We start from the raw sequence: 22,101 nt of genomic DNA, 5'->3' as shown, positions 1-22,101 counted from the left end.
ATCTGTAGACCTCTTTGGACCTGTAAAATTGTCATGTGAGCAGCAGAGCTGGTGCTTGGTCACGACAGGTTCTAAGCATTACACAGTTCATTCACCATAAGTGTGACACCTTGAGACTTTGTAGAAATAGTGACTGCTGGTGGCTGGATTCATGGGACAATTCTAATGCTGGGGAGTTGGGCGTAGGTACACAGACTATGTGCATCTTCATTCAGCAGTCAGGAGAGGTCAGGTACTTCAGTCCATGTGCAGATAAAGGAAACATGCTGGACACTAGAAAAGGGGTTCCAATGTCCTTGAGAAGCCACAGTAACTGGAAGAATTGTCACCAGGAGTTTGACAAACTCTGAAATGCTGAATACACATAAGGAAACTGTCCTCAGATAGAAAGGCATTCAGGAAGCCAGAATATGTTGGCAAACAGGAACTCGTATTTCTTTGTTCTCTTGTACCTCACAGCCCCAGTACGAAGAGATAGCTTAAGGCTTACATCCTAAGTAGCCCAGTCTTGCTATTGTGGCCCTGGTATTTGTCTTAACAAGGACAACTCCTTGCATTCCTTGGTTCTCGTTTACATCAGAACTTTTCCAGAGAAGAGAATTTATATCTGTGCTTAAAACAGGTCTCATTGGATATGTGAGCTCCATGTTCTGTCTTGTGCCTTAACCCCTTGGTAACTGCAGAAATGGCATTTAAAGTAGAATGTTGCCATGCAGTGGTCAAAATGTTCCTAGTTTTACAAGGTGCTGCGGTCCCGAGGAGTCTGTGAATAACAGCCTGCCCCTGCCCTTGCAAAACATCGTAGAAGAGCTGGGCTCACTAGACTCCTCTATAACTTGGTTTTCTGTCTCCTTCTTTCCCTGCTCCATGGAACCCAGAGCTGTCAGAGTGGTGAGGATGAAGAAGAAGAGGAAGACAAGGAAAAAACATTTGAAGTGAGTTTTCATAAAGATTAGAACCAGGGCTCTTGCTGGCCTATAGACTGGGGCTTCAGAATGGTGACCGCCATTTGCTTACAAGACTCACTGTACTGCTGTATCAGAATCACCAAGTCTAGCCATGGCTCTGCTGTCTGCCTGTGTAACTGACAAGCATCAGCAATGTCCACTCCCAACTAGATTTATTCTGATGAAAAACATTCTACTTCCCAGATACTGTAGTAATAGGGGTGGTAGAAGGTCAAATTTTAAAAAAACAACAATGAAACATCAAGGACACTGGGATCATCCACACTATTCTACAAATACAGGTTGATAGTCATTTTATTTCAAGGTAGTACAGAAGCCCCAAAATCCTAAAATTGCGCAATTTTAGGTTTCTATGCTCTTTGATAGGCAAAGCACCCAAAAGTATAATAAAGTGAATTCAGGTAGTTACAGTTCTGGTAACTATGTTATGGCAAAGCATATCTGCAGTCTAAATTCAGGGACATTCTTACATTCAGACAAATTTATTCAAATGGCCCCCAAGAATATTTCCTATATAATAGAATATTGAAAATAAAAACATTTAAATCTTGGCTTCCAAGAAATCTCATGCTGGAGATGGAAAAGCTAGAACCCTGGAGGTAGCCAAGGGGGAACTTGTCTCCAGGAGAAAGACTTAAAGCTTGTTAGGTGACCTTGCTGGAGAGACTGGAGCTGAGACAGAAGCAATGGACTGTCCAGACCTTGACATACATGGCTTAGTCAGCCTAATGCTAGGACCCCAAAGACTAAGACTGGGAAGGCTCACTAGATCTTTCTGCTCCTCTTCCCAATATGGTGACATTGAATAAACATTCTTTATCTGAGCTTCACTATTAATAATAATAATAAGTTTCTTTATAATATCAAAGGTGAAAACAGTATGTTACCTATCAACATAAAGAATGGAAAACCCATTATTAAAGGGTGAGTGAATTATGGGCATATCCTTTGAGGAAGCTAGGTTGTATCTGGAAATAAACTGTAGAGGTTTGCTTTATCCAGAATGATGGACATTGCCTTTCCTGGGCTCCTAAAGATTCACTCTCAACTCATTTTACCTTGTTGCATTTACTCAAGGGGAACATGGGTAGACAGTACAGCTGAGTACACTGAAGGGGCTGAGAGCAAATCTTTCCATATGACTTCTTCTAGGAGAAGGAGATGGAGAAGCAAAAAACACTGTATCAGCAAGCACGGCTGCACGAACGTGGTGCTGCAGAGATGGTCCTTCAGATGATAAGTGCGAGCAAAGGTGATGTCCCTGACCTAAAGTCACATTAGCAAAACTGGAGAAGGCCCAGTAGGTATGATGTGCCGCCTCTTTCCATGGTAACTTAATCAAATCTTCGCCCCGGCAGGTGAGATGAGCCCCATGGTGGTTGAGACACTGAAGCTGGGGATTGCCATTCTGAATGGAGGCAATGCTGGTGTGCAACAGGTAATTCAGCATCAAGGGAGATGGGGAAGAGTTCCTGGGCTACTTCTACTTGACAGTTCTCACTGATGAGGTTTAATTGCTTGGAGAGAAGGCTACTCACAGTTACTTGGCTGGTGTTTGTCCTTAGTGGCCAATTATGTCAGAGTAGCTGAGAACACAGATAAAAACAATAGCAGGAGTCTGCATGCAAGTGTGTACTTAACAAAGACGTGTTTAAAGCCTGGAATTAAAGGAAGAGAACATTGCATTTTCTCTCAGATTTTCTGAAGAATTTTGTAAATACTCAGAGGATGCCTCTGGTATTTATTTCGGCACTTTAACCTGTGAACTGTTTTGCCATGAGAAAACAGAGTAATTCACGACCTGCTATTCATTTCATTATTCTTTATTCATTAAACAGTTATTTGCTGATTGCTGACAATGCCTGGTTCTGCTGTAAAGGCTGAAGTTATTACAATGAGCAGCACAAGTAAAGTATTTGACAAGATCAGGCTGGGAGATTTTGAGTTCATGGCAAGCCTGGGCTATGTAGTGAGTGGACATCTGTCTCATAAAATCAGTGTTCAGAGATACAGCTCAGTGACAAAGTACTGGCTTACAATTTCTCAGAGTACAAAATAAAATACCCAAACCTCCAATGAGCATTAAATGAGACAGTCAGCATTGACAGCTGCTAGTCAGTCAGTATCTGAGTTAGAACTGGTAACAATAAACCCACAAATGTCAAAAGTTTACTATGCTGTGCTGAACTGGTGAAACTAATGAGCCTTGATACAGTAGAATCTGACTCCCCAAGTAGATGACTTGACTCATGCATACTTGTTCTTTAATTATTACTGTTACATGGATGTATTCATATAAGCATTATAAATATAACCTTCTGAGTCCATTTAGTATGGCTCAAAAGTATGCTTTTAAAGCTGGCCACTTAGTATTGGATAATCTATCAAGGGACTCATCCTTGGGAAAGATTGATTCTCCTTCATTAATGCCTGTGGTCATTAATTGTAGCTCTTCATCTAGGAATGAGACCTTCTGAGGTATCCCCAAACCAGATTGGCATGTCATCTGGTGGTGTTATTGTTCAGGCCTTGTTAGGCAGCACATTGTTGAAAGGTCATGGGTGTGGCTTCCCTGTACTAGATATAGAGAAGACAGTCTTTCAGCTGACATCCTGGTCTTCTTGCTCTTACAATCTTTTTGCCTCTTCTGAGATGCTCCCTGAGCCTTGGGTATAGAAGCTATATTGTCTTAACTATACCAGCTCTCCTGATGTGTCTTTAAGAGTCTGCTTTTGTTTGCGTCTGTGGCAGGGCATTTGCCATTTCTCCTTTGGAATTAGGAAGATCATCAGTTGTGACAGTTTTCATTGCTTTCCTCTAAACTGTGTATCCTTTGCAGAAAATGCTAGATTACTTAAAGGAGAAAAAGGATGCTGGATTCTTTCAAAGCCTTTCTGGTCTTATGCAGTCTTGCAGGTAAATATGGGGAATCTATTCAACCATTCTTAAAACTTAACAATTCAAGACAAAGGGGGGAGGACAGATGGAAGTATACAAAATCAGCTCAATTACCGTGGAAGTGTGGAAAAGATTCAGCAGTCACCTACCTTAAAATCCAAGGAAGTGAATACTGTTTCCTAGCATTCATGATTAGATTAAAAAGCATTAAGAGAAAAAAATATTAATCTCCCCTGGTCACAAACATCTTTCTTAGTGCTATGGTCTATCAGTCTCTCCCTTCCTTTCCCCATCCTACCTTCCTTTTCTACTCCTCCCTTCTTTCTCCCTCTCTCCCCTTCTTTCCCTTCTTCCTTTCCCTCCTTCCTTTCCTCCTTCCTTCCTTCCCTTCCTCCTTCCTTCTTTCTTTCCCTTCTTCCTTCTTTCCTTCCTTCCTTTCTTCCTTCCTTTCTTCCTTCCTTTCTTCCTTCCTTCCTTTCTTCCTTCCTTATGTTAGCTTGTTTCCTCTGCTCAATGTATACTATAAGTTTTTCTTCAAACATGGATATTCCCCCAAAGTAAAAACAAATAAATAAGGGCAAAGGTGAGGGATACCTCACTCTTAGTGAGGACTGTTTTCTTTAAACCCATAAAACAACTTGTAATCTTTTCCTCTAACAGTCCTTTGAGGTTGAATGGGTATTTGGTAAGCACATATTTTGACATCTATTTTGACAGAGGTCCATCCTGGCATAGGAACAAAATTTTGATACAGACTAGACAGCAAAGCATTGAATTTTCAGTTGATCTTACCTAATTGTATAAACTACCAATCATAGTTGAACCAACATTTGAATAAATATCCAAAAGTTGCAAGGCCACCACACAAGCTCACTTTTAAAATGAGCCAACATTCTAAGAAAAATGTCCTTCTCTAAACTTTCTATATATTGTGAATTGTCTGAGACTCATTCTAAAAGAACCAAAGTTGCAATTACTTAGCTCATTTGCTTCCAAGTATCAAGAGTTAAGATAAAACATGATGTCTACCATTTGAAAATTTAGAGGACAAACATCCACTCAGCAGACTTTATAATCTTGCCAACCTTATTTGATTGGGTAAATAGGATACAATCCAAGCTACAGCATAATCTCGTTCTTAGCTCTATTTTTTTTCCTCTAATGGTCTATTAGTTCATTGTCTCTCTCAGGAAAAGAGAATGTGAAATTGCTAGGCCTGACTCATTGAAGGTTGAATAGAATAACACCTGTGGATTCAGGGATGACAAAATCAAGAAAACTGAGTTCTATATTACTCATAAAATTTCCATTAGGTCTGTAAGAGTTCTCTCAATATGTTATAGCACTTGAGACTGCTAAATTTGTTTATAATTCATTTATAGTGATAGTACAGAGGGACAAGTGATATAACTTAATTGCAGGATAACTTCTCACAGAAGTTTTAAGACATGTTAATAGATTTGATTATTATACAAAAAACACATATTTGTAAAATACTTAAGCAGTGGGAAAATTACAAACATTCAACATGGGTGCTTTGGGATTAAAGTGAGACTTGGACATGTATGGCACCAATTCAAAATCAAAGTTTCAAAGCAAGGTCCAAATGCCCTTTCCTAGGTTAACCCCACCTGCCCCGTCTCCCAGCCCAGCATGCGCAGCAAAAATCCAAATATCAAAACAGCAGGATAATTTGGAGTTTTAAAGCAAACCTGTTTCATACAGCATAACCTAGGATGGGGAAACCAACAAAGCTATGGCCTGAAGAGGTGTTGGGGGTGGGGTGGGATAAGAGCCCTTGTAGCTTCTGCAAAGGGCCCTGGTTCAATTTCCATGGTGAATTAAAACTATCTATAACTATGGTTTTAGGGGATCCCATACCCTCTTCTGAATTCCATGGGCACTAGACACATACATGGCACATAAAGAAACATACACAAAAGTAAATACTTTTTTAAACTTGTAAAGTAAAACAAAAAAGGTAGGAATAGAAATTTCACTGTTTTCTGTTTGAAATTCCCAAGTCATGACTCCCCAAAAAGAAAAAGAGTGCCAATGTCTTTCTAGTCTTCCAACATCTCTGAACGGCAGCAGAATTAAGGTCAAAGTCTAAAGTCTTTATAAGTTCAGCCAGACTTCTTTCTAAGAGCAATACCTTCATAAAACTTTATGCTCCAGGACACTTTTCAAATCAAAGAAGGAATTAAACTGTTAGGAAAACAGAAGGAGCTTTCCTTAAAAGTAAGCTCATCCTACAGTGATCTCATTTCTAGCCTCAGGGTGGTAATGGAGCTTGCTGCTTCAGCAAAACTTGACTGTAGCCAGGAAGGTAGGAGAAAACAAATGCCAACTTTTTGTGAGTTCAGGGACACCATCGCACAGAAGGCTTCATCTCAGTGGCTACTGGCTTTTGAACAAAGCAGGAACCATAAAAGGGTGTGGCTTTCAAAGTTTTCAGAGTTTCTAGCTCTCTCTTCCAATTCCCTGAGATCTTTAGAGAAAGTAAAGGCAGGGGGTGAGCATTGGGTGTAGTTTATGAAATCTCAGAAATAACTCACGTCTTCCTAATTTGGGAAGGCTTTCCAAATCTTCATCCATAAGAACAGATTCAAGCTGAACAATGATCACCACCTCTCTATACATATAACAAGATCTATCGGCTATCACATCCGTGAATCACAGTGCTAGACACAAACCCAAGGGACCTTCAGGCTTTTAAACCAAGCTGCTTGGTATCGGTCTACTTATGATAATGAAACAAAATATTCTTAGTAGATACATTGACATTAGAAATCTATTTTCCCAGCATAACTAGTTAGCCCTGAACCTTGTTTTCTTTTGTCCATTAAAAGTGTCCTTGATTTGAACGCATTTGAGAGGCAGAATAAAGCTGAAGGCCTGGGGATGGTTACAGAGGAAGGGACACGTAAGTAACTAATGAATGCCAAGGTCATTCTCTTCCGGATTGAAATGTCAACTTTTTCCAATCAGAGCCTTTGCATGCTATTTTCTTTATCTGCAAAGACTTGCTCCATTTGAGCAAAAACATTTCTATATGCAGCTTTGCTAAGGCCAGCATCCAAGATGGATGCATTCATAGAGTTAGATGTATTTGAAGAAAGTTTGTTTCTTATGGATTTCTCACTTTGTACTTTCTCTTTTTCCTCTTATCACCAGTCATTGTTCGTGAGCGCGGTAAGTGTCTCTGCTCTGAGTTCCTACCATGTGTGTAAATCTTAAGAGAATAGACTTAATTGCCTCGGTACAAACCTGTCTTAGACTGGGTGGCTGCATGTCAAATTTAACGCAGCAGTTTGATACTTAATTAAATAAGTATCTTCCATCTGTAAGCATGGGTTATTATGGGCTGTGAGCCACTGGCTTCCATTGTCCTAGTTGTTCTCATTACAGATGTGTCTTGGGGCTAAACAGTTTACTGTTAGGGCTGTGTATTCTGCAGCCTTAGCTCCCAATTAACTGAGTTTATCAACATTAATCCAAAGGTACATTTCCAAATTCTATTGTCATTTTTGGCGTCATTTGCATCAGAAGATGTATCTTGTTGAGAAGCCAAGCAAATGCTGATGTGTATATTATGTTTTCAAGGTGAAAAGGTACTCCAGAATGATGAATTCACACAAGATCTCTTTAGATTTCTACAGTTGCTCTGTGAAGGACATAACAGTGGTGAGTGGCATCAACTGAGGTGTCAAAGGAAAACAACATTAGTATTCACAACTCTCATTCATTTCGGTGGACTCCACTTGATTCAACTAGTTGCTTTCTGTCTTAGTTACTATTCTATTGCTACAAAGAGACACCATGCCCAAGGCAATTCTAATTTGAGGGCTTGCTTACAGTTTAAGAGGGTTGGTCCATGATCATCATGGTGGGAAGCAGACAAGCATGATGCTGGAGCAGTAATTGAGAGCTTTACATCCTGATCCAAAAGCAGCAGGAAAAGACAGAATGAAACTAGGCCTGGCATGAGCTTTTTAAACTTCAAAGCCCACTCCCAGAGACACACCTCCTTCAACACCCGCTAATCCTTCCCAAACAGATCCACTGACTGGTCACCAGCCATTCAAACATATGAGCCATTCAAACCACCACACTATCCAAGAATACCAATTCATCTAGTCCTTAACAAGAGAGGCTATATAAAATGATTATTAGACTCATGACTGCTATTGTTTTGTGTCACCAAGGCTAAACCACCCCTGGAATCACCAGCCCTTTTATATCACCTATTTGGTCTCATCTTGTTTTAGATGTCACCAGGTTAGTAGGGCATAGAAGAGAAGAGGATCTGCAAGGCTCCAAATATATTATCTGTGTAGAACTTGAACCACATAGTCTGTCACTTCTAAGCTCAGCTAAGAGGCATGCCTGGTTGTTCCCTTTGGTGTAATGAGCCTAGGTTCTGACCCAGCACTGGTGCTCTCAGACTTTCAGAACTTCCTGAGGACTCAGATGGGCAACACCACTACTGTGAACATCATTATTAGCACCGTGGACTACCTTCTGCGTCTGCAGGTAAGTTGAGGGACCTTAGGCAATGGCATGTCTCATCTGCAGTTACACAAGTTAACAATGGCTATGCAGATCCATGGAGACTTAGGAAACAGATGTTCCTCAATGGAATTATATCCTGGTAAACCAACCATAAGCTAAAGAAGTATTCCATACACCTAGCTACTGAATGTCATAGCTAAATGAGATGATACACTATGCAGTGATTCTTAACCTGTGGGTTGCAACCCCTTTGTGGGTCAAATGACCCTTTCACAGATATCACCTAAGACCACTGGAAATGGATATTTACATTATGATTCATAACAATAGCAAAATTACAGTTATGAAGTAGCAGTGGAAATAATTTTATGGTTTGGGGTCACCACAACATGAAGAACTATATTTTAAAAAATCACAGCATTAGGGAGGCTGAGAACCACTGCACTATTGTTCATGGCTCCTGCCTAGCATTATGAGAGAGTGCCATACTGTAAATTGTTAGTTGAGAAAACAATACTCAGAATTTCAAGTACAATTTCAGCTGAGTCTATGCCACTTCCATAACATTGCTAAGTTGAAAACTTATGCATTAGACTGCATAAGTCAGGGAGTGTCTATATCATCTGACTCCCAAAGGAGTTATAATCTATTTCCTCACACCTAAGGGAAGTTCTGATTCCTAAAACATGTGTTCAAAAACAAAGCAAGAGGACCTTAGCTATGAAAGTATGTTATAAAATACTGGCTGACATTAGTGTTGTCAGTGAAGACACAGCCACAATGGCCAAGAAAGAATAATCAAATAACTTATGACTAAGAAGTATAATTTTATGAGAAAAATCTGTTTATGGTAATAAAAATGTAATATGTTTTCACACTGTTGGTGTTGTGAAGTGGCCTGACTTTTTTCCTTAGTAGATTTCTCCCCCTGGTTTGCCACCTTCTAGGAATCAGGAATAATCTATTTAAGTTCCCTGTGATCCAGTTCTCTTGTCTATACAAAAGACTTGCCTCACAGAATGGTAATAAATATTGAGAAGTTTGATATTCATAAATTACTTAGAACAACATCTGCCACTTAGCTGCTATTTCTTTGCTGTTACTATGGTTATTTGGATAAGTGAGCAGAGTTCACTTTGAATGTTATATATCATAGTCTCCCAGGTACTAAAGAGTGGATGTTTCCCTCATATGTTCTTCCCTTTGGAGATGTACGTGTGTTTAAAAGGTAGGTGTTAGGACTGTCTCTGTCCATCTTCACAGAGTCCCTAGCTCCTGTCATAGCAGAAGCATAGAGATATGGGATTCTTCTGAATTCTTCTTGTCCATTGAGTTTACTTTCCTTGAGTTCAGACAGAGAAATATCAAACTCTGTTGTTTGTTTTTAGGAATCAATCAGCGATTTCTATTGGTACTATTCAGGAAAGGACATCATTGATGAATCTGGACAGCACAATTTCTCTAAAGCTCTGGCAGTCACCAAGCAAATTTTTAATTCTCTTACAGAGTACATCCAGGTAGGTGTTAATAAATGCAGAATTGATAGAGAATAGATTTTTTTTAGCATTCTCATTTTCTATATTCTCTAAAGAGTATTTGGATGCTCCCAGTGATTGGCCTATGTGCTCAGTCCCAATGCTAACATTATCTCTTGCCTAGAAAAAGGAACCATTGATACCTGTGGTCTATGAGGTCCTGTAGTCTGTGGTCCTCCACTGAGACTTGTTCATGATGTTGCTACACTTTATTTTCATTTACCTCATTACATTTTGCTTTTTGCTAGACATGGTGTATGTGCCTTTAATCCCAGTACTCAGAAGGCAAAATCAAGTGGATCTCTGTGAGTTCAAGGCCAGCCTGGTCTACAAAGCGAGTTCCAAAATAGCCAGGCTCTGTTACATAGAGAAACCCTGTCTCAAAGTGGGGAGAGGAGACATTTTAGTTTCCCTGTCAGGATTGACTTTAAATGAACAATAAAAGAAAAAAAAATGTCTTCAACTTAACATCCTTCATCCTAGAATATCTTCACGAAGTATCAATATCTGGTGTTCAGTGAGCATGGAGATAGAATTATAGAACAATGGTATAAACAAACAAACAAAAACTCAAAATCCAACCTACCTATGGTAACACAATCCCAGACTTTGGAGACTGAAGTAAGATGATCTTAGGTTTGAAAGCTGGTCTGGGTGACATGGTGAGACTCTGTCACAAAATCAAATAACAAAAATCCAGAATCTTTGAGCTCTTACTAGGGAAGAAATTAGTCAAGTCAAGTAACAACAAGTAGATCTCTGTCTTAATGTTCTAGTTTTCTTTCTCTTTCTATAACAATGTCTATTTCCTACAACAGTCTACCTACTGTGAACAAGATTAATGATGTATGTAGGTATAGCTGGCTATAGAAACAGTTGCCCTATCAGTCTTCTGTGATAAAAGATTTTTTAGAAGCAGAATTGACACTTCATTTTTATGTTATCATAACCAGAAAACTCATGAATAAAATATTTGATCACTTATTGATTGAATAAAACATTTAGCTTTTGTTCTCTCCTTAGTTCCTGGGAAGAATATAATTTATTGACTCTACCATGAAAGTGCTTACAGCATCATTGAAAAAAATCATATACATGATGAAAAATATTTGATAGATGATTGCAAAAGATTTGAAATAACCACTTGCATTATGGTTCAAATCGTAACTATTATGTTCCAAACATGGAGAAATTGAACTGGGGATAGCCAGAACAACATCCTGAAATTCAGAGTCAGACAACAAAGAAATAAAACAAATAAACCACACATGTATGAGTTCAGAGGAAGAGAAAGCTCTTTTGAACCCCAGGGTGCAAGTGTTGTTACAGATACATACTGGTTGTGGATAAATAAAGAAAGAGGTATACTGGTCTTTGGGGAAAGTCATGGAGATAGGATTGTGAAAGGCTTCATGAGACATAATGTCAACAATTCAGTTTGCTGCAACTAAAGAAAAAACAAGGAAAGAGGAGCGTTTCATCCCCCTTTCTTCCCATTCTGAAAATCTGCGTGTGGCTCTTTTTTTACACCACAGTGTTGAAATATGTTCCATGAAAACATTATCTGGAGGATGAGGCGGGATGATCACAAGTTCAGGACCTGCCTTGGGTAGAGAGTAGACACAAGGCCAGCTGGCTAAGAAAACCCTGTCTCAAAATTTAGATAATTTTAAAAGATCCGAGGTTGTAGCTCAATAGGAAAGTTTCTGCCTGGTATATGTGAGGTCCCAGGTTCAATCTCCAATACAAAGAAAAAAGAGAAGAGAAGAGAAGAAGAGAAGAGAAGAGAAGAGAAGAGAAGAGAAGAGAAGAGAAGAGAAGAGAAGAGAAGAGAAGAGAAAAAAGGAAAGGAAAGGAAAGAAAAGAAAAGAAAAGAAAAGAAAAGAAAAGAAAGGAAGAGGGGAGGAGGGAGGGAGGGAGGAAGGGAGGAAGGAAGAAAGAAAGGGGAGACAACTAGATTTTCATTCACTGTCACATGAAATAACTGGCTCATTCAGATTTTATTTTCTCATAAAAATAAATACAAAGCTTAGTTTACTACCTAGAAAATGAGGGGTTTTTATTGTAGCAAAGTTAAACTGTGTTAAAACTCAAAATAAAAAGAGAAGGGCTCCAGTAAGGAAAGGACAGTAGTATTCCACCCAGGTTGGATGCAGACTTCTCAAAGGAGAGCCTGTGAACAAAAAGAGATTTCTCCTGGTATTCTCAACACACCAGAGGAGCCCATGTTCTGTAAATACATGTTTCTTTCAACACCCAGTTTTATGCTGAAATGAACTTAATGGTCTCTAGTATACTACCTAGAAAATGGGACCTTTAGGGACTAGAAACTGAACATAGATGAACAGTGACTTTGAAACATGCTTGTGTGACTTGTGAAAGTAGGTAGTACTTCTTCCTCTTAACTTTCTTTTGAGAATCCTACTAATACTCTTATATTTTTGAGATATATGTGTGTCCTATTCAGATCTTTCTTATTGAAGAGAAATTTGGAGGTTGAGTAAAAGATTAAAATAAACAAACAAAACAAAAACCAAGGACACTGAAGGAGAGTTAAGGAAGAACGGCCATAAATAGGAAGTTACTATTATGGAAAATCAAACTAGTAACTAAGTCATCTGCATTTGCCTTTGAGAAAAGAAAACATTTGAGTTGGTATTTATATGTAATGTTTAACTTAGTAAGAAAAAACTAGAAGTAGTTTATCACTGAGATTATTACTGAGACTTGGAACTTTCATTAGTCAGAAGTTGTAGCACTTGTATGGGGCTTCACTTGAAAACAACAGGTAGACTGTCTCTGATACCCTTGCTTTCCTTGAAAGGCCTTTCAGAGAGGTTAGAGCAGTAGTTCTCAACCTGTGGGGTGTGACCCCTTTGGGGTTGACCAACCCTTTCACAGGGGGTGCCTAAGACCATCAGAAAGCACAGATAGTTTGCATTATGATTCATAATACTAGCAAAATTACAAATGTGAAGTAGCAGTGGAAATAATTGTGAAGCTGGGGACCACCACAACATAAGGAACTATATTAAAGGGATGGAGCCTTAAAAAGGCCGAGGACTGCTGATATAGAGGAATGCCCTTTGGACCTGCGTCAACTATACTGTTTAACTTTTTCATTAACTATATTCGTCATTCTGAAGCTAAAAGACAATCAGTGGGCTATGAAACCCCCATTCTCCACCTAGAGAGAAAGTCCTATCATTAGAATGAATGAAAAGCAACTTTGGAAAATACTGAAGCATGAAATACATGAGTGTGAAAGGTGCTGCCTTCTCACATAAGGCTCAGCCAGATGCCCTGATAGGACAGGCTCTGGGTGATACGATGTCTAATCAGGCTCTCCTCTCTACAGGGTCCCTGCATCGGGAACCAGCAGAGCCTGGCTCACAGTAGGCTGTGGGATGCAGTGGTTGGATTCCTCCACGTATTTGCTAACATGCAGATGAAGCTCTCTCAGGTACTGTGGCCTGTTCCTCTACACATTCCATTACAGTGAAATGTTGGGTTAACTTCCTTTTGACTTCCCCCTGTGGATATGGCTGTTTAGGCTGGGAAAGCCAGATTAGGTCTCATTCTTAAAACTGAGGACCAAACCAGGAAACAGATGTATGTCTCCAGGGGCATCCCAGAGGGGCTTTTGCATGAATGCAGCTTCTTCCTTCCTTGTGTCCCACCAACCTATTATTTTGTAAGTGCCTCAACACTGCGTTCCATGGTGCTCATCCTCTTTGCTTCCCTGCCACGGTCCTTTCATTTTAGAATACCAAACTCCACCTGCCAAATGTTGCATGTCTCTGTCATCCACAAATGCCCGTCCCCCGCATCCCCTCCTTATCCATCTCTACCTCTCCTTCTCCCCATCTCTCTGGCAAGATGAATCAGAACCACTCAGAGCATTTATAATGAACAAATAAATGGAGCATATGTAGTCGGTGATCGCCTCTCTCCATGGCAACACATGAGGGAGCACTTCAAGATGTGTTTCAGACTGATTAGAGGGACATTTGCAGCGTTAATTTAAATCTGAAGATTTCAAGGCTATCACACCTGCCTCCTCTCTTTTGGAATGTGCTGTTTGACCCTTCATTTTTTTTTCCCCTTTTGACTCTGGCCTTATGGGAAAAGAGTTCTGGAGGGACTACTAATTTGGCAGTAACATGTCCATGTCTGTGTCAACCATGACAGTGTGGTGTAGAGGCTCTGGAGACAAGAGCCCTTACTCTGCCACCTCTTCTTCATCGGTGACATTGGGAAAGTTCCTCCTCACTTCCGGCTTTTGGTCCTACTACAGTTTCACTGTTGTTGTTGCTGTTGTTGGTTTTTTTTTTTTTTTTTTCCAATAGAGCTGTGACACACAATAGGTAAGGAAAAGTTCCTCAGGAAACTGACTGGCTAGACAAAGCTTTTGACAAGACAAATAGAGAATCAGTGAAACAAGTATGACCCAGAGAACATTTTTCTGAGAAATTACCTTCAAACTGATAGGTGGTGGCTCAGGCTGTCAATCCCAGCACTCAGGAGGCAGAGGCAGGCAGATCTCTGAATTCAAGGCCAGCCTGGTCTACAGAGTGAGTTCTAGGATAGACAGCCAGGGCTACACAGAGAAACCCTGTCTCAAAAAACCTAAAGTAAATAAATAATTGCCTTCAGTTTATTCTTGCAAGCATCATTTTCTAATTTTAACCTTACCCTTAGATAAGATCTTTCACATACCTTCCGGTATATGCTAAAGGGTTTGCAACACAGAGGTAGTTTTACAATACTCTGCCTGTAGTGCTTGTATTAAAACCAAACAGAACATCAATGCCATCCAGAGGAATAGCATGCTTAAATACTATTTTAAGGATTCAGTGGCACCCTGATCACCACCGGCTACAACTGGGGTAACCTAATCCAGAAAGCAAGGAGAATTTACTTGGTAATCTAATGTTTCCTTAGTTGGATTACAACAATATCTCCCATGAAGCTCATGATAGGTTGTTCTCCAGTACAGAAAACAACAAATAAACTTAAGAAGGTACCTAAGCTTTCTTAGTGGATGGGGCTGTTACATAGCTTTTAGTAACAGTCTGTATATCTGCTGCATCTGTCCTGAGCAGAACGTGAGGAGCTGTGTTGGATGAGCATCCCTGCGCTCCAGGCAGTGGATTTAAGCCACCTTCACTCACATCGGGAAGGGAGCTCATTCCTGCCTTGATGCAGTCTTCACCTGACCTTTCCAGAGCAGGCCCTTCTTGCTCACTACCCCGGACTTTGCTGAGGGATCAGATAGCTCAGGGGTATCTCCTGTTTCTGTTCTAGGATTCCAGTCAGATCGAGCTGCTGAAGGAACTCTTGGATCTCCTTCAGGACATGGTGGTGATGCTTCTGTCCCTCCTGGAAGGTTGGGCTGTTTGGTATAACTAGGCATTCACACAATTGTAACTGGTCTGAGCACTAACCTTACTAATCACACAGATTATCCTTCTCGCAGGTCAGTGATGTCATAAGACATCAGTTAGAATGACAAATTTTCAGAAAGAAAAAAAAAAATGAGCGAGGGGCACATGGTCTGATGGACAAAGCCTGAAACCAACTCATTTGATGTCAATAGGAAAGCCAGAATGAACTGGGGAAAACCTCCAAGCTTTGCCCCTCCCTATCCTCTCCCTCTCCCCATTGCTTTTTGACACATCTGGCTGCCAGTGTGTATGCCAGCCATCTAATTGGGCACTCTCCCAGGTCAAAGGGGATCAAAGGAACGTCATATGTCCCTATGTATTCCCAGAGATCTAATAATAAAACCCTCATAGGCCCCAGGGCAGAAACAAGGCCATGGTGTGGCCATTTTCCTCTTGCCCTGGTTCTGTGTCCCTTGGCCCCTGGTGGGGTGGTTGTTATGGCTTGCTGCTCTCTCCTGTTTTCAAATCATTATGATTAGAAATGACCTGACTAATTTGTCACATGAGTCTTCTAAAAATAGCTGCCTGTCCAGTTGCATGATAACTTGGATTCATTTATATATTTGTATGTCTTTTTGAACCTGCCTCACAGGAAATGTGGTAAATGGGACTATTGGAAAACAGATGGTTGACACACTGGTAGAATCGTCTACTAATGTAGAGATGATCTTGAAATTCTTTGACATGTTCTTGAAACTTAAAGACTTAACCAGCTCAGACACCTTCAAAGAATATGACCCAGATGGCAAAGGGATCATCTCTCGAAAAGAATTTCAGAAGGCCATGGAAGGTCTAAAGCAATATACACAGTCAGAGATCGACTTTCTCCTTTCGTGTACTGAGGCTGATGAGAACGACATGTTTAATTATGTGGATTTTGTAGAGAGGTTCCATGAGCCAGCCAAGGACATAGGGTTCAATGTAGCAGTGTTACTGACAAATCTCTCTGAACATATGCCCAATGATTCCCGTCTCAAGTGTCTGTTGGACCCAGCAGAAAGTGTGCTAAATTACTTTGAACCATACCTGGGTCGAATCGAGATCATGGGTGGGGCCAAGAAAATTGAGCGTGTTTATTTTGAGATCAGTGAATCCAGTCGAACTCAGTGGGAAAAGCCTCAAGTGAAGGAATCTAAGCGGCAGTTCATCTTCGATGTTGTCAATGAAGGCGGGGAGCAAGAGAAGATGGAGCTGTTTGTAAACTTCTGTGAGGATACAATCTTCGAGATGCAATTAGCATCTCAGATCTCAGAATCGGACTCAACCGACAGGCCAGAAGAGGACGAGGAAGAGGATGAAGATTCTGCTTATTCAGTAGAAATTGAGGGGGAGGAGGAAATTAAGTCTTTTGAGTCGGCCTCTGCATTTGCCATGGCCTGTGCCTCAGTAAAGAAAAATGTCACCAAGTTTCTGAAGAGGGTAACCTTGAAGAACCTCAGGAAACAATATAGGAATGTGAAAAAGATGAGTGCAAAGGAGCTGGTCAGGGTGTTCTTCTCTTTCTTCTGGATGCTGTCTGTGGGCCTCTTTCAGTTGCTCTTCACTATCTTGGGAGGAATCTTTCAGATCCTCTGGAACACAGTGTTTGGAGGGGGCCTTGTAGAAGGGGCAAAGAACATCAGAGTGACTAAGATCCTAGGTGACATGCCTGACCCCACCCAGTTTGGGATCCATGATGATGTAATAGAGACTGACAGGGTAGAAGTGACTGAGCCAAGTGTCACCACTGAGCTGGTCCACTTTGTAAAGGGTGAGACGGGAGATACGGATATCATGTCAGACCTCTTTGGAATCCACTCAAAGAAAGAAGGTGGCTTAAAGCAAGGGCCTGAAGTGGGATTAGGTGACCTCTCTGAAATTATCGGCAAGGACGAACCCCCAACATTAGAGAGTACTGTGCGGAAGAAAAGGAAAGCACAGGTAAGCCTAATCCTAGTTTGTTGTCCTTACCCCCAAATGACTCTAACTGTATTTTGCAATCAGCATTGGCGTGGTTTGTACAGGTAATAACACTGTATTAACACTGGTTCTGACAGGATTCTGATGATATTCCATATTGACCAAGTGTGGTGAACTTGAGACTTAGATGGGTGTTTCAGTGTTTAGCCACCAAGAGGACTTCTGGTCTACATTTTGAGTAGAGTTTAAACATAATGATCTGACACCTTTACCTGCTTCCAACTTTTATTTGGTTAGCATTCATGGTACATAGGTTGATTCAGTGAAAGCATAGGAAAGCAAGTATAATGTATGAGAAGTCTTATGAGGTGGTATTTCAATGTTTCCTGTAAGCTCTGATATATTCCATTTCACTGAAGCTCTAGAGTAGATATGTTCTATTTCTCTTATTAACTTTATAATTCCAACAAATCAGAGTTTCATTAGCTGGAAAGGTTACTAACCATTAATACTTAGCAACTTCATATGATGTTGATGACAATAATTGCTATTTATTGATAGCCTATTATATCAGTGAGTCAGATTATGCCTGGAACATTTTTATCATTAGGGATTTGAGGCAGTCAACAAGATCAAATGGATAAGACAAAAGTAACTCGGAGGTCATTGGCCACAGGATGGCCTGCATGTTCTCTTCTCTTGCAATGTGTAACTCATGGTGCCACTTTAGCATCAAAGGAAGAAGTGAGGTTATAGCAAAGACCACATCCATTCACTAATTCCATTGTCATTGACTGGAACATTAACATGCACACGCCACTGTTCTGGGGCCTGAGAATTGAGTGATAATGGATAAATCCTTTGTCCTTGTAATTTTATAGAAAAGACAGACACTAGACAAGTTGGTGCAGCTCAGAAGTATGCTGGGCAAGAGATATTGTGAAATGGAAGGTGAACGAGAGATGTGAAGAGTCAGGGAGGGAGGCATTAACATAGGTGCTCTTACTGTGTCATTCATTTTGCACTGCTCCTGGATAGGCTCATGACATAGAACCATTTGAAAAAACATAGAAACTAATCTGGGTACCACATGCACCGGACTGTGTTCTGGTTAACAAGGAAAGCAATAGTTTTGCTTTAATGGAACTTTGTTTAATGAACAAACTAACAGGTTGGGGGGACATGGTACAACCATCTAGATCCTCTGGATGGATTCTTGTTATCATCTGCTGTAAAGAGGGCAGCTAGCAAGGCTCCTGAAACAGTATGATCTGAGCCAAATCCTAAACAATGACAAGCATGTGGAAAGCCAGGGTTTCACGGTCCAGGCAGAGGGTAAGACTACTCGAAGTCCCTGAGCACAGAAAGAGTCAGACTCCTTTCCAAGAAAGGAAAGGTAGGAGCATTCAAATATAAAAAATACTAAGTACAGTAGTACGACACAAAGATAAAGATAGAGAGAAAGCCAGGCCCCTAGAGGATAGGCAGGTCTCACTGGGGTACGTGGTTTTATTCTGAGTGCAGTGGCTATGAACCAGAGGGACCAGGGCAGTGACAAGGGAGTTGGAGTCAGGCAAGAAGCTTGTCAGATAGAAGAAGATTCCAGATTAGGCATACTGTGGTCTGTGTCCTCTTGCTTCCATAGGACACTTCTTCATTCTAAGTGTCCTGCTTGAGTTGAGTAAACAATAGGGGGCAACTGAATTTTCAGGTTTGAGGTCTGATTTGGCAGCTCTCAGGAGCAGCAGGTTTGATGTGTAGCACGACACTTTACATTCTGCAGCCCTGAGAGAAGCAGTAATGGGAGATGGGGGTAGGGGATACCACAAAGCCACTAGGACTCATGACCAGAAAGAAAAAGGTTCATCCTGAACTTTTTTCTCTGAGGAACCCTTGACCTTTTGTTATTTTTGATCTAGGCAGCAGAGATGAAAGCAGTACATGAAGCTGAAGGAAAAGCTGAATCTGAGAAGGCCGAGTGAGTTCCTGGTGGTGTGGGCTACTCTGTTTCCTGTGGTAGTTAATACTTGACGGCAGCTGCCATTCTACAGCTACCGTAAATAGAAAACCTGATTTCTATCAGTGCAGGCAACAGGTATTCTATAAGTCCTGGCTGCTGCTGCTGCTGCTGCTGCTGCTGCTACTGCTGCTGCTCCTTCTCCTTCTTCTTCTTCCTCCTCTTCTTCCTTCTCCTCCTCCTCCTCCTTCTTTTTTTTTTTTTTTTTTTGCCTCAGCTCTATAATATACACTTATTAACTTCATAATTTCAATAGTACATCAGAGTTTCACTGACTGGACAGTTATCAAATATACATATTTAGCAACTTCATATAATATTGATGGTGGATAATTTGTGGCATTTATTGAATACCTATTATATGGCAGGCCTTTGCTTTGCCCTTTTAGACACCACATTTAATTCCTGTCCAAGTTTATAGGAGTGGGTACCATTGCTAATCCTAAGAAGGCTTACTTAGTAAGGAAAGGGCATTTTTTGAAACAGGAAATAAAAAAAGTTGTTAAGTCTAATTCCAAAATAGCACAAACTCATTTATAACTCACGTACACGTTGCATCATCAAAACGGTCACTGTTCATTAAATATAGATTCCACACATTAAATACAGATTCTAAATATAGATTGATAAGCAGCAGGCTTGTTCGCCTTCCTTCCACATGCTGAGTAGCCTTCTCCCCTGCAGCATGGAAGACAGAGAAAAGGAGGATAAAATCAAGGAGGAGGGACAAGCAGAGTACCTATGGGCAGACGTGACAGTAAAGAAGACTCGACGGCGTGGTCAGAAAGCCGAGAAGCCAGAAGCCTTCATGGCCAACTTCTTCAAAGGGCTGGAGATCTATCAGACTAAGTTACTGGTGAGCTCTCCAGCCCTCGTCCCTTCCTACCAGAGGCACTGCCCTGGCAGACCTCAGAGCTGGCCACTTATTTGTGTCACTTTTTTCTTAGACATGCTTTCTCCACTTCCTCATTCCCATTCTTTTCCTCTTCCTGTTTCTCTTGTGTTAAAGAAAATGGAGGGCTACCTAGACACCACTCTTAAGTAGATTTATGTACATTGTGTGGGGACTCAGCTGATCCTGATCCAAAATTTCAGCAGTTCGATCTATTGGGATAGACAAAAGGTTTCTTGCATTAGGCTATGTTACTCAACTAGCCCCCAAACATTGTTACTGTAGGTACAAGCAAGCCTCAGTATAGTATGTGAATTATTTTTCTGATAAGTTGCTCCCTTGAGGTTCATTTGCTGCCCAACCAGGACTACACATTAGCTGGCACCATCAATGAAGCCCTTAGGCACTATCGAATTCTCCCCAGAAGCTATGGGTCCATCTTCCAAAGGCTGGGTTTCGTAGGAAACACAGCAGTGTGGAGAGGGGTGCACTCTGAAAAGTAGGTGAAGGGCTGTGATTCTGAGATGGATAAGAACTCTGGGCCACAGTCTGGCTGCACTGTGTACAGGGGAGGGGACTGCTTGGCCCTCTGCTGGTGGCATGTTGAGAGATCTGGTTTATTGGGACATGATCCATGGTAAAGTTCCTTCGGACATGCTCTTAAACCATTTTTAAATAATCAACCTCAAACAGCCATGCCTGTGCTTACAAGGCCAGCACTGCCCTGGAAGAGTGGGACCTGAAGCATAGATTTCTCTGTAAAGCTCTCCTCAGGGCACAACTTTCAGTGTCAGAAAGGGCCGTCTCCTTCCTACCCACTGCTTTCTACCTCTGCTTGTCCTTTTCTTTTCAGCACTACCTGGCCAGGAATTTCTACAACCTGAGGTTCCTTGCTCTGTTTGTAGCCTTCGCTATCAACTTCATCCTGCTTTTTTATAAGGTGATACTCCATTGAGGGGTTATTGGCTAAATATACAACAGGCTGAGCATGCGTATGTGGGGGAAAACTATAACCAAACTTTTACTCTTAGAGCAAAAAGTTAATGTCCAAGGAAATTTCTAAGACACTGACCTCTTTAAAAAAAAAAGTGCAGTGTTTGGCAATGAAAGAAATGTAGAGAAATGCAGAGAATACAAGAAAAGCAAATTAAGGGGCTGTTTCAACAGTTTGGATTCTTATTTGTTTTAATCTTTAAATATTGAGCATACCCTGTATGCTAGATGTCATGATAGGAACTATGGAGCATTTTGAAATAAATAATGGATTCAGTTCTTTCCTTGAGGAATAAGCTTAGAATAGGACCCATCCCTGTTGACACATATAAGGAATAAAGGACACATAAAGGAAAAGTTAGCAGAAGTTAGGAACGTAAGTTCCCCTCATCATAATGGAAGATGTTGAACATTGGTGAGTAGGTCTTGCATGTTGCCAGCATGTAAAGACCCATCCTAGAATCTTGACATAGTCTGCTTTAAAACAAACAAAGAAAGAGAAAGAGAAAGAAAGAAAGAAAGAAAGAAAGAAAGAAAGAAAGAAAAAAAGAAACTTTGTGCTGATTCTTGATTAAAACTAGCAACTGAATTTGTTACAAAACAGTATTTTCTCTATATAAATCTTCAGTTTAGTAAGGCTTTTTTGCCCATAGAAGAAGAGTGGTAGTCTATAGTAAGGCATATGTAGCTTGGTTTAAAACATACTAAGGTTGAGGGAAACCTATCTATCTAGGAGGAGACAGCCAATAGGCACTTGAAGCTATAGGATAAAAGCTTGGGGTGAGAGGTGTAGGAACAGAAGGAGAATCCATGAATGAAAGAATGCAAACTATGGAATGTGTATAACTGGTGCTTGTGATCCACATGGACCTGTTGCTGCCTTCTCTCTTGCCAAAGGATTACAGCTAGTAAAAGGCCCATAACTTAATATTTTTGG

General features: G+C 40.7%; 1 protein-coding gene across 1 annotated transcript in view; it reads left to right on the top strand.

Annotated features, from left to right (window-relative positions):
- The window catches only part of Ryr3 (ryanodine receptor 3), a 290,856-nt gene that overhangs the window by 249,885 nt on the left and 18,870 nt on the right, over window positions 1–22,101 (top strand). Inside the window, exons 74-88 of the mRNA XM_076928313.1 lie at window positions 879–935; window positions 2,121–2,220; window positions 2,327–2,406; window positions 3,808–3,884; window positions 6,719–6,792; window positions 7,044–7,061; window positions 7,473–7,553; window positions 8,314–8,402; window positions 9,770–9,898; window positions 13,275–13,379; window positions 15,224–15,305; window positions 15,956–17,283; window positions 19,182–19,240; window positions 19,964–20,135; window positions 21,025–21,111. Coding sequence (XP_076784428.1) covers window positions 879–935; window positions 2,121–2,220; window positions 2,327–2,406; window positions 3,808–3,884; window positions 6,719–6,792; window positions 7,044–7,061; window positions 7,473–7,553; window positions 8,314–8,402; window positions 9,770–9,898; window positions 13,275–13,379; window positions 15,224–15,305; window positions 15,956–17,283; window positions 19,182–19,240; window positions 19,964–20,135; window positions 21,025–21,111 — 2,538 coding nt within the window. The remainder of the gene's footprint in view (window positions 1–878; window positions 936–2,120; window positions 2,221–2,326; window positions 2,407–3,807; window positions 3,885–6,718; window positions 6,793–7,043; window positions 7,062–7,472; window positions 7,554–8,313; window positions 8,403–9,769; window positions 9,899–13,274; window positions 13,380–15,223; window positions 15,306–15,955; window positions 17,284–19,181; window positions 19,241–19,963; window positions 20,136–21,024; window positions 21,112–22,101) is intronic.

This window comes from Arvicanthis niloticus, chromosome 2, assembly GCF_011762505.2.
Source record: "Arvicanthis niloticus isolate mArvNil1 chromosome 2, mArvNil1.pat.X, whole genome shotgun sequence".
NCBI classification, from domain to species: domain Eukaryota; kingdom Metazoa; phylum Chordata; class Mammalia; order Rodentia; family Muridae; genus Arvicanthis; species Arvicanthis niloticus.
This window is presented reverse-complemented; position numbering and strand designations above follow the sequence as displayed.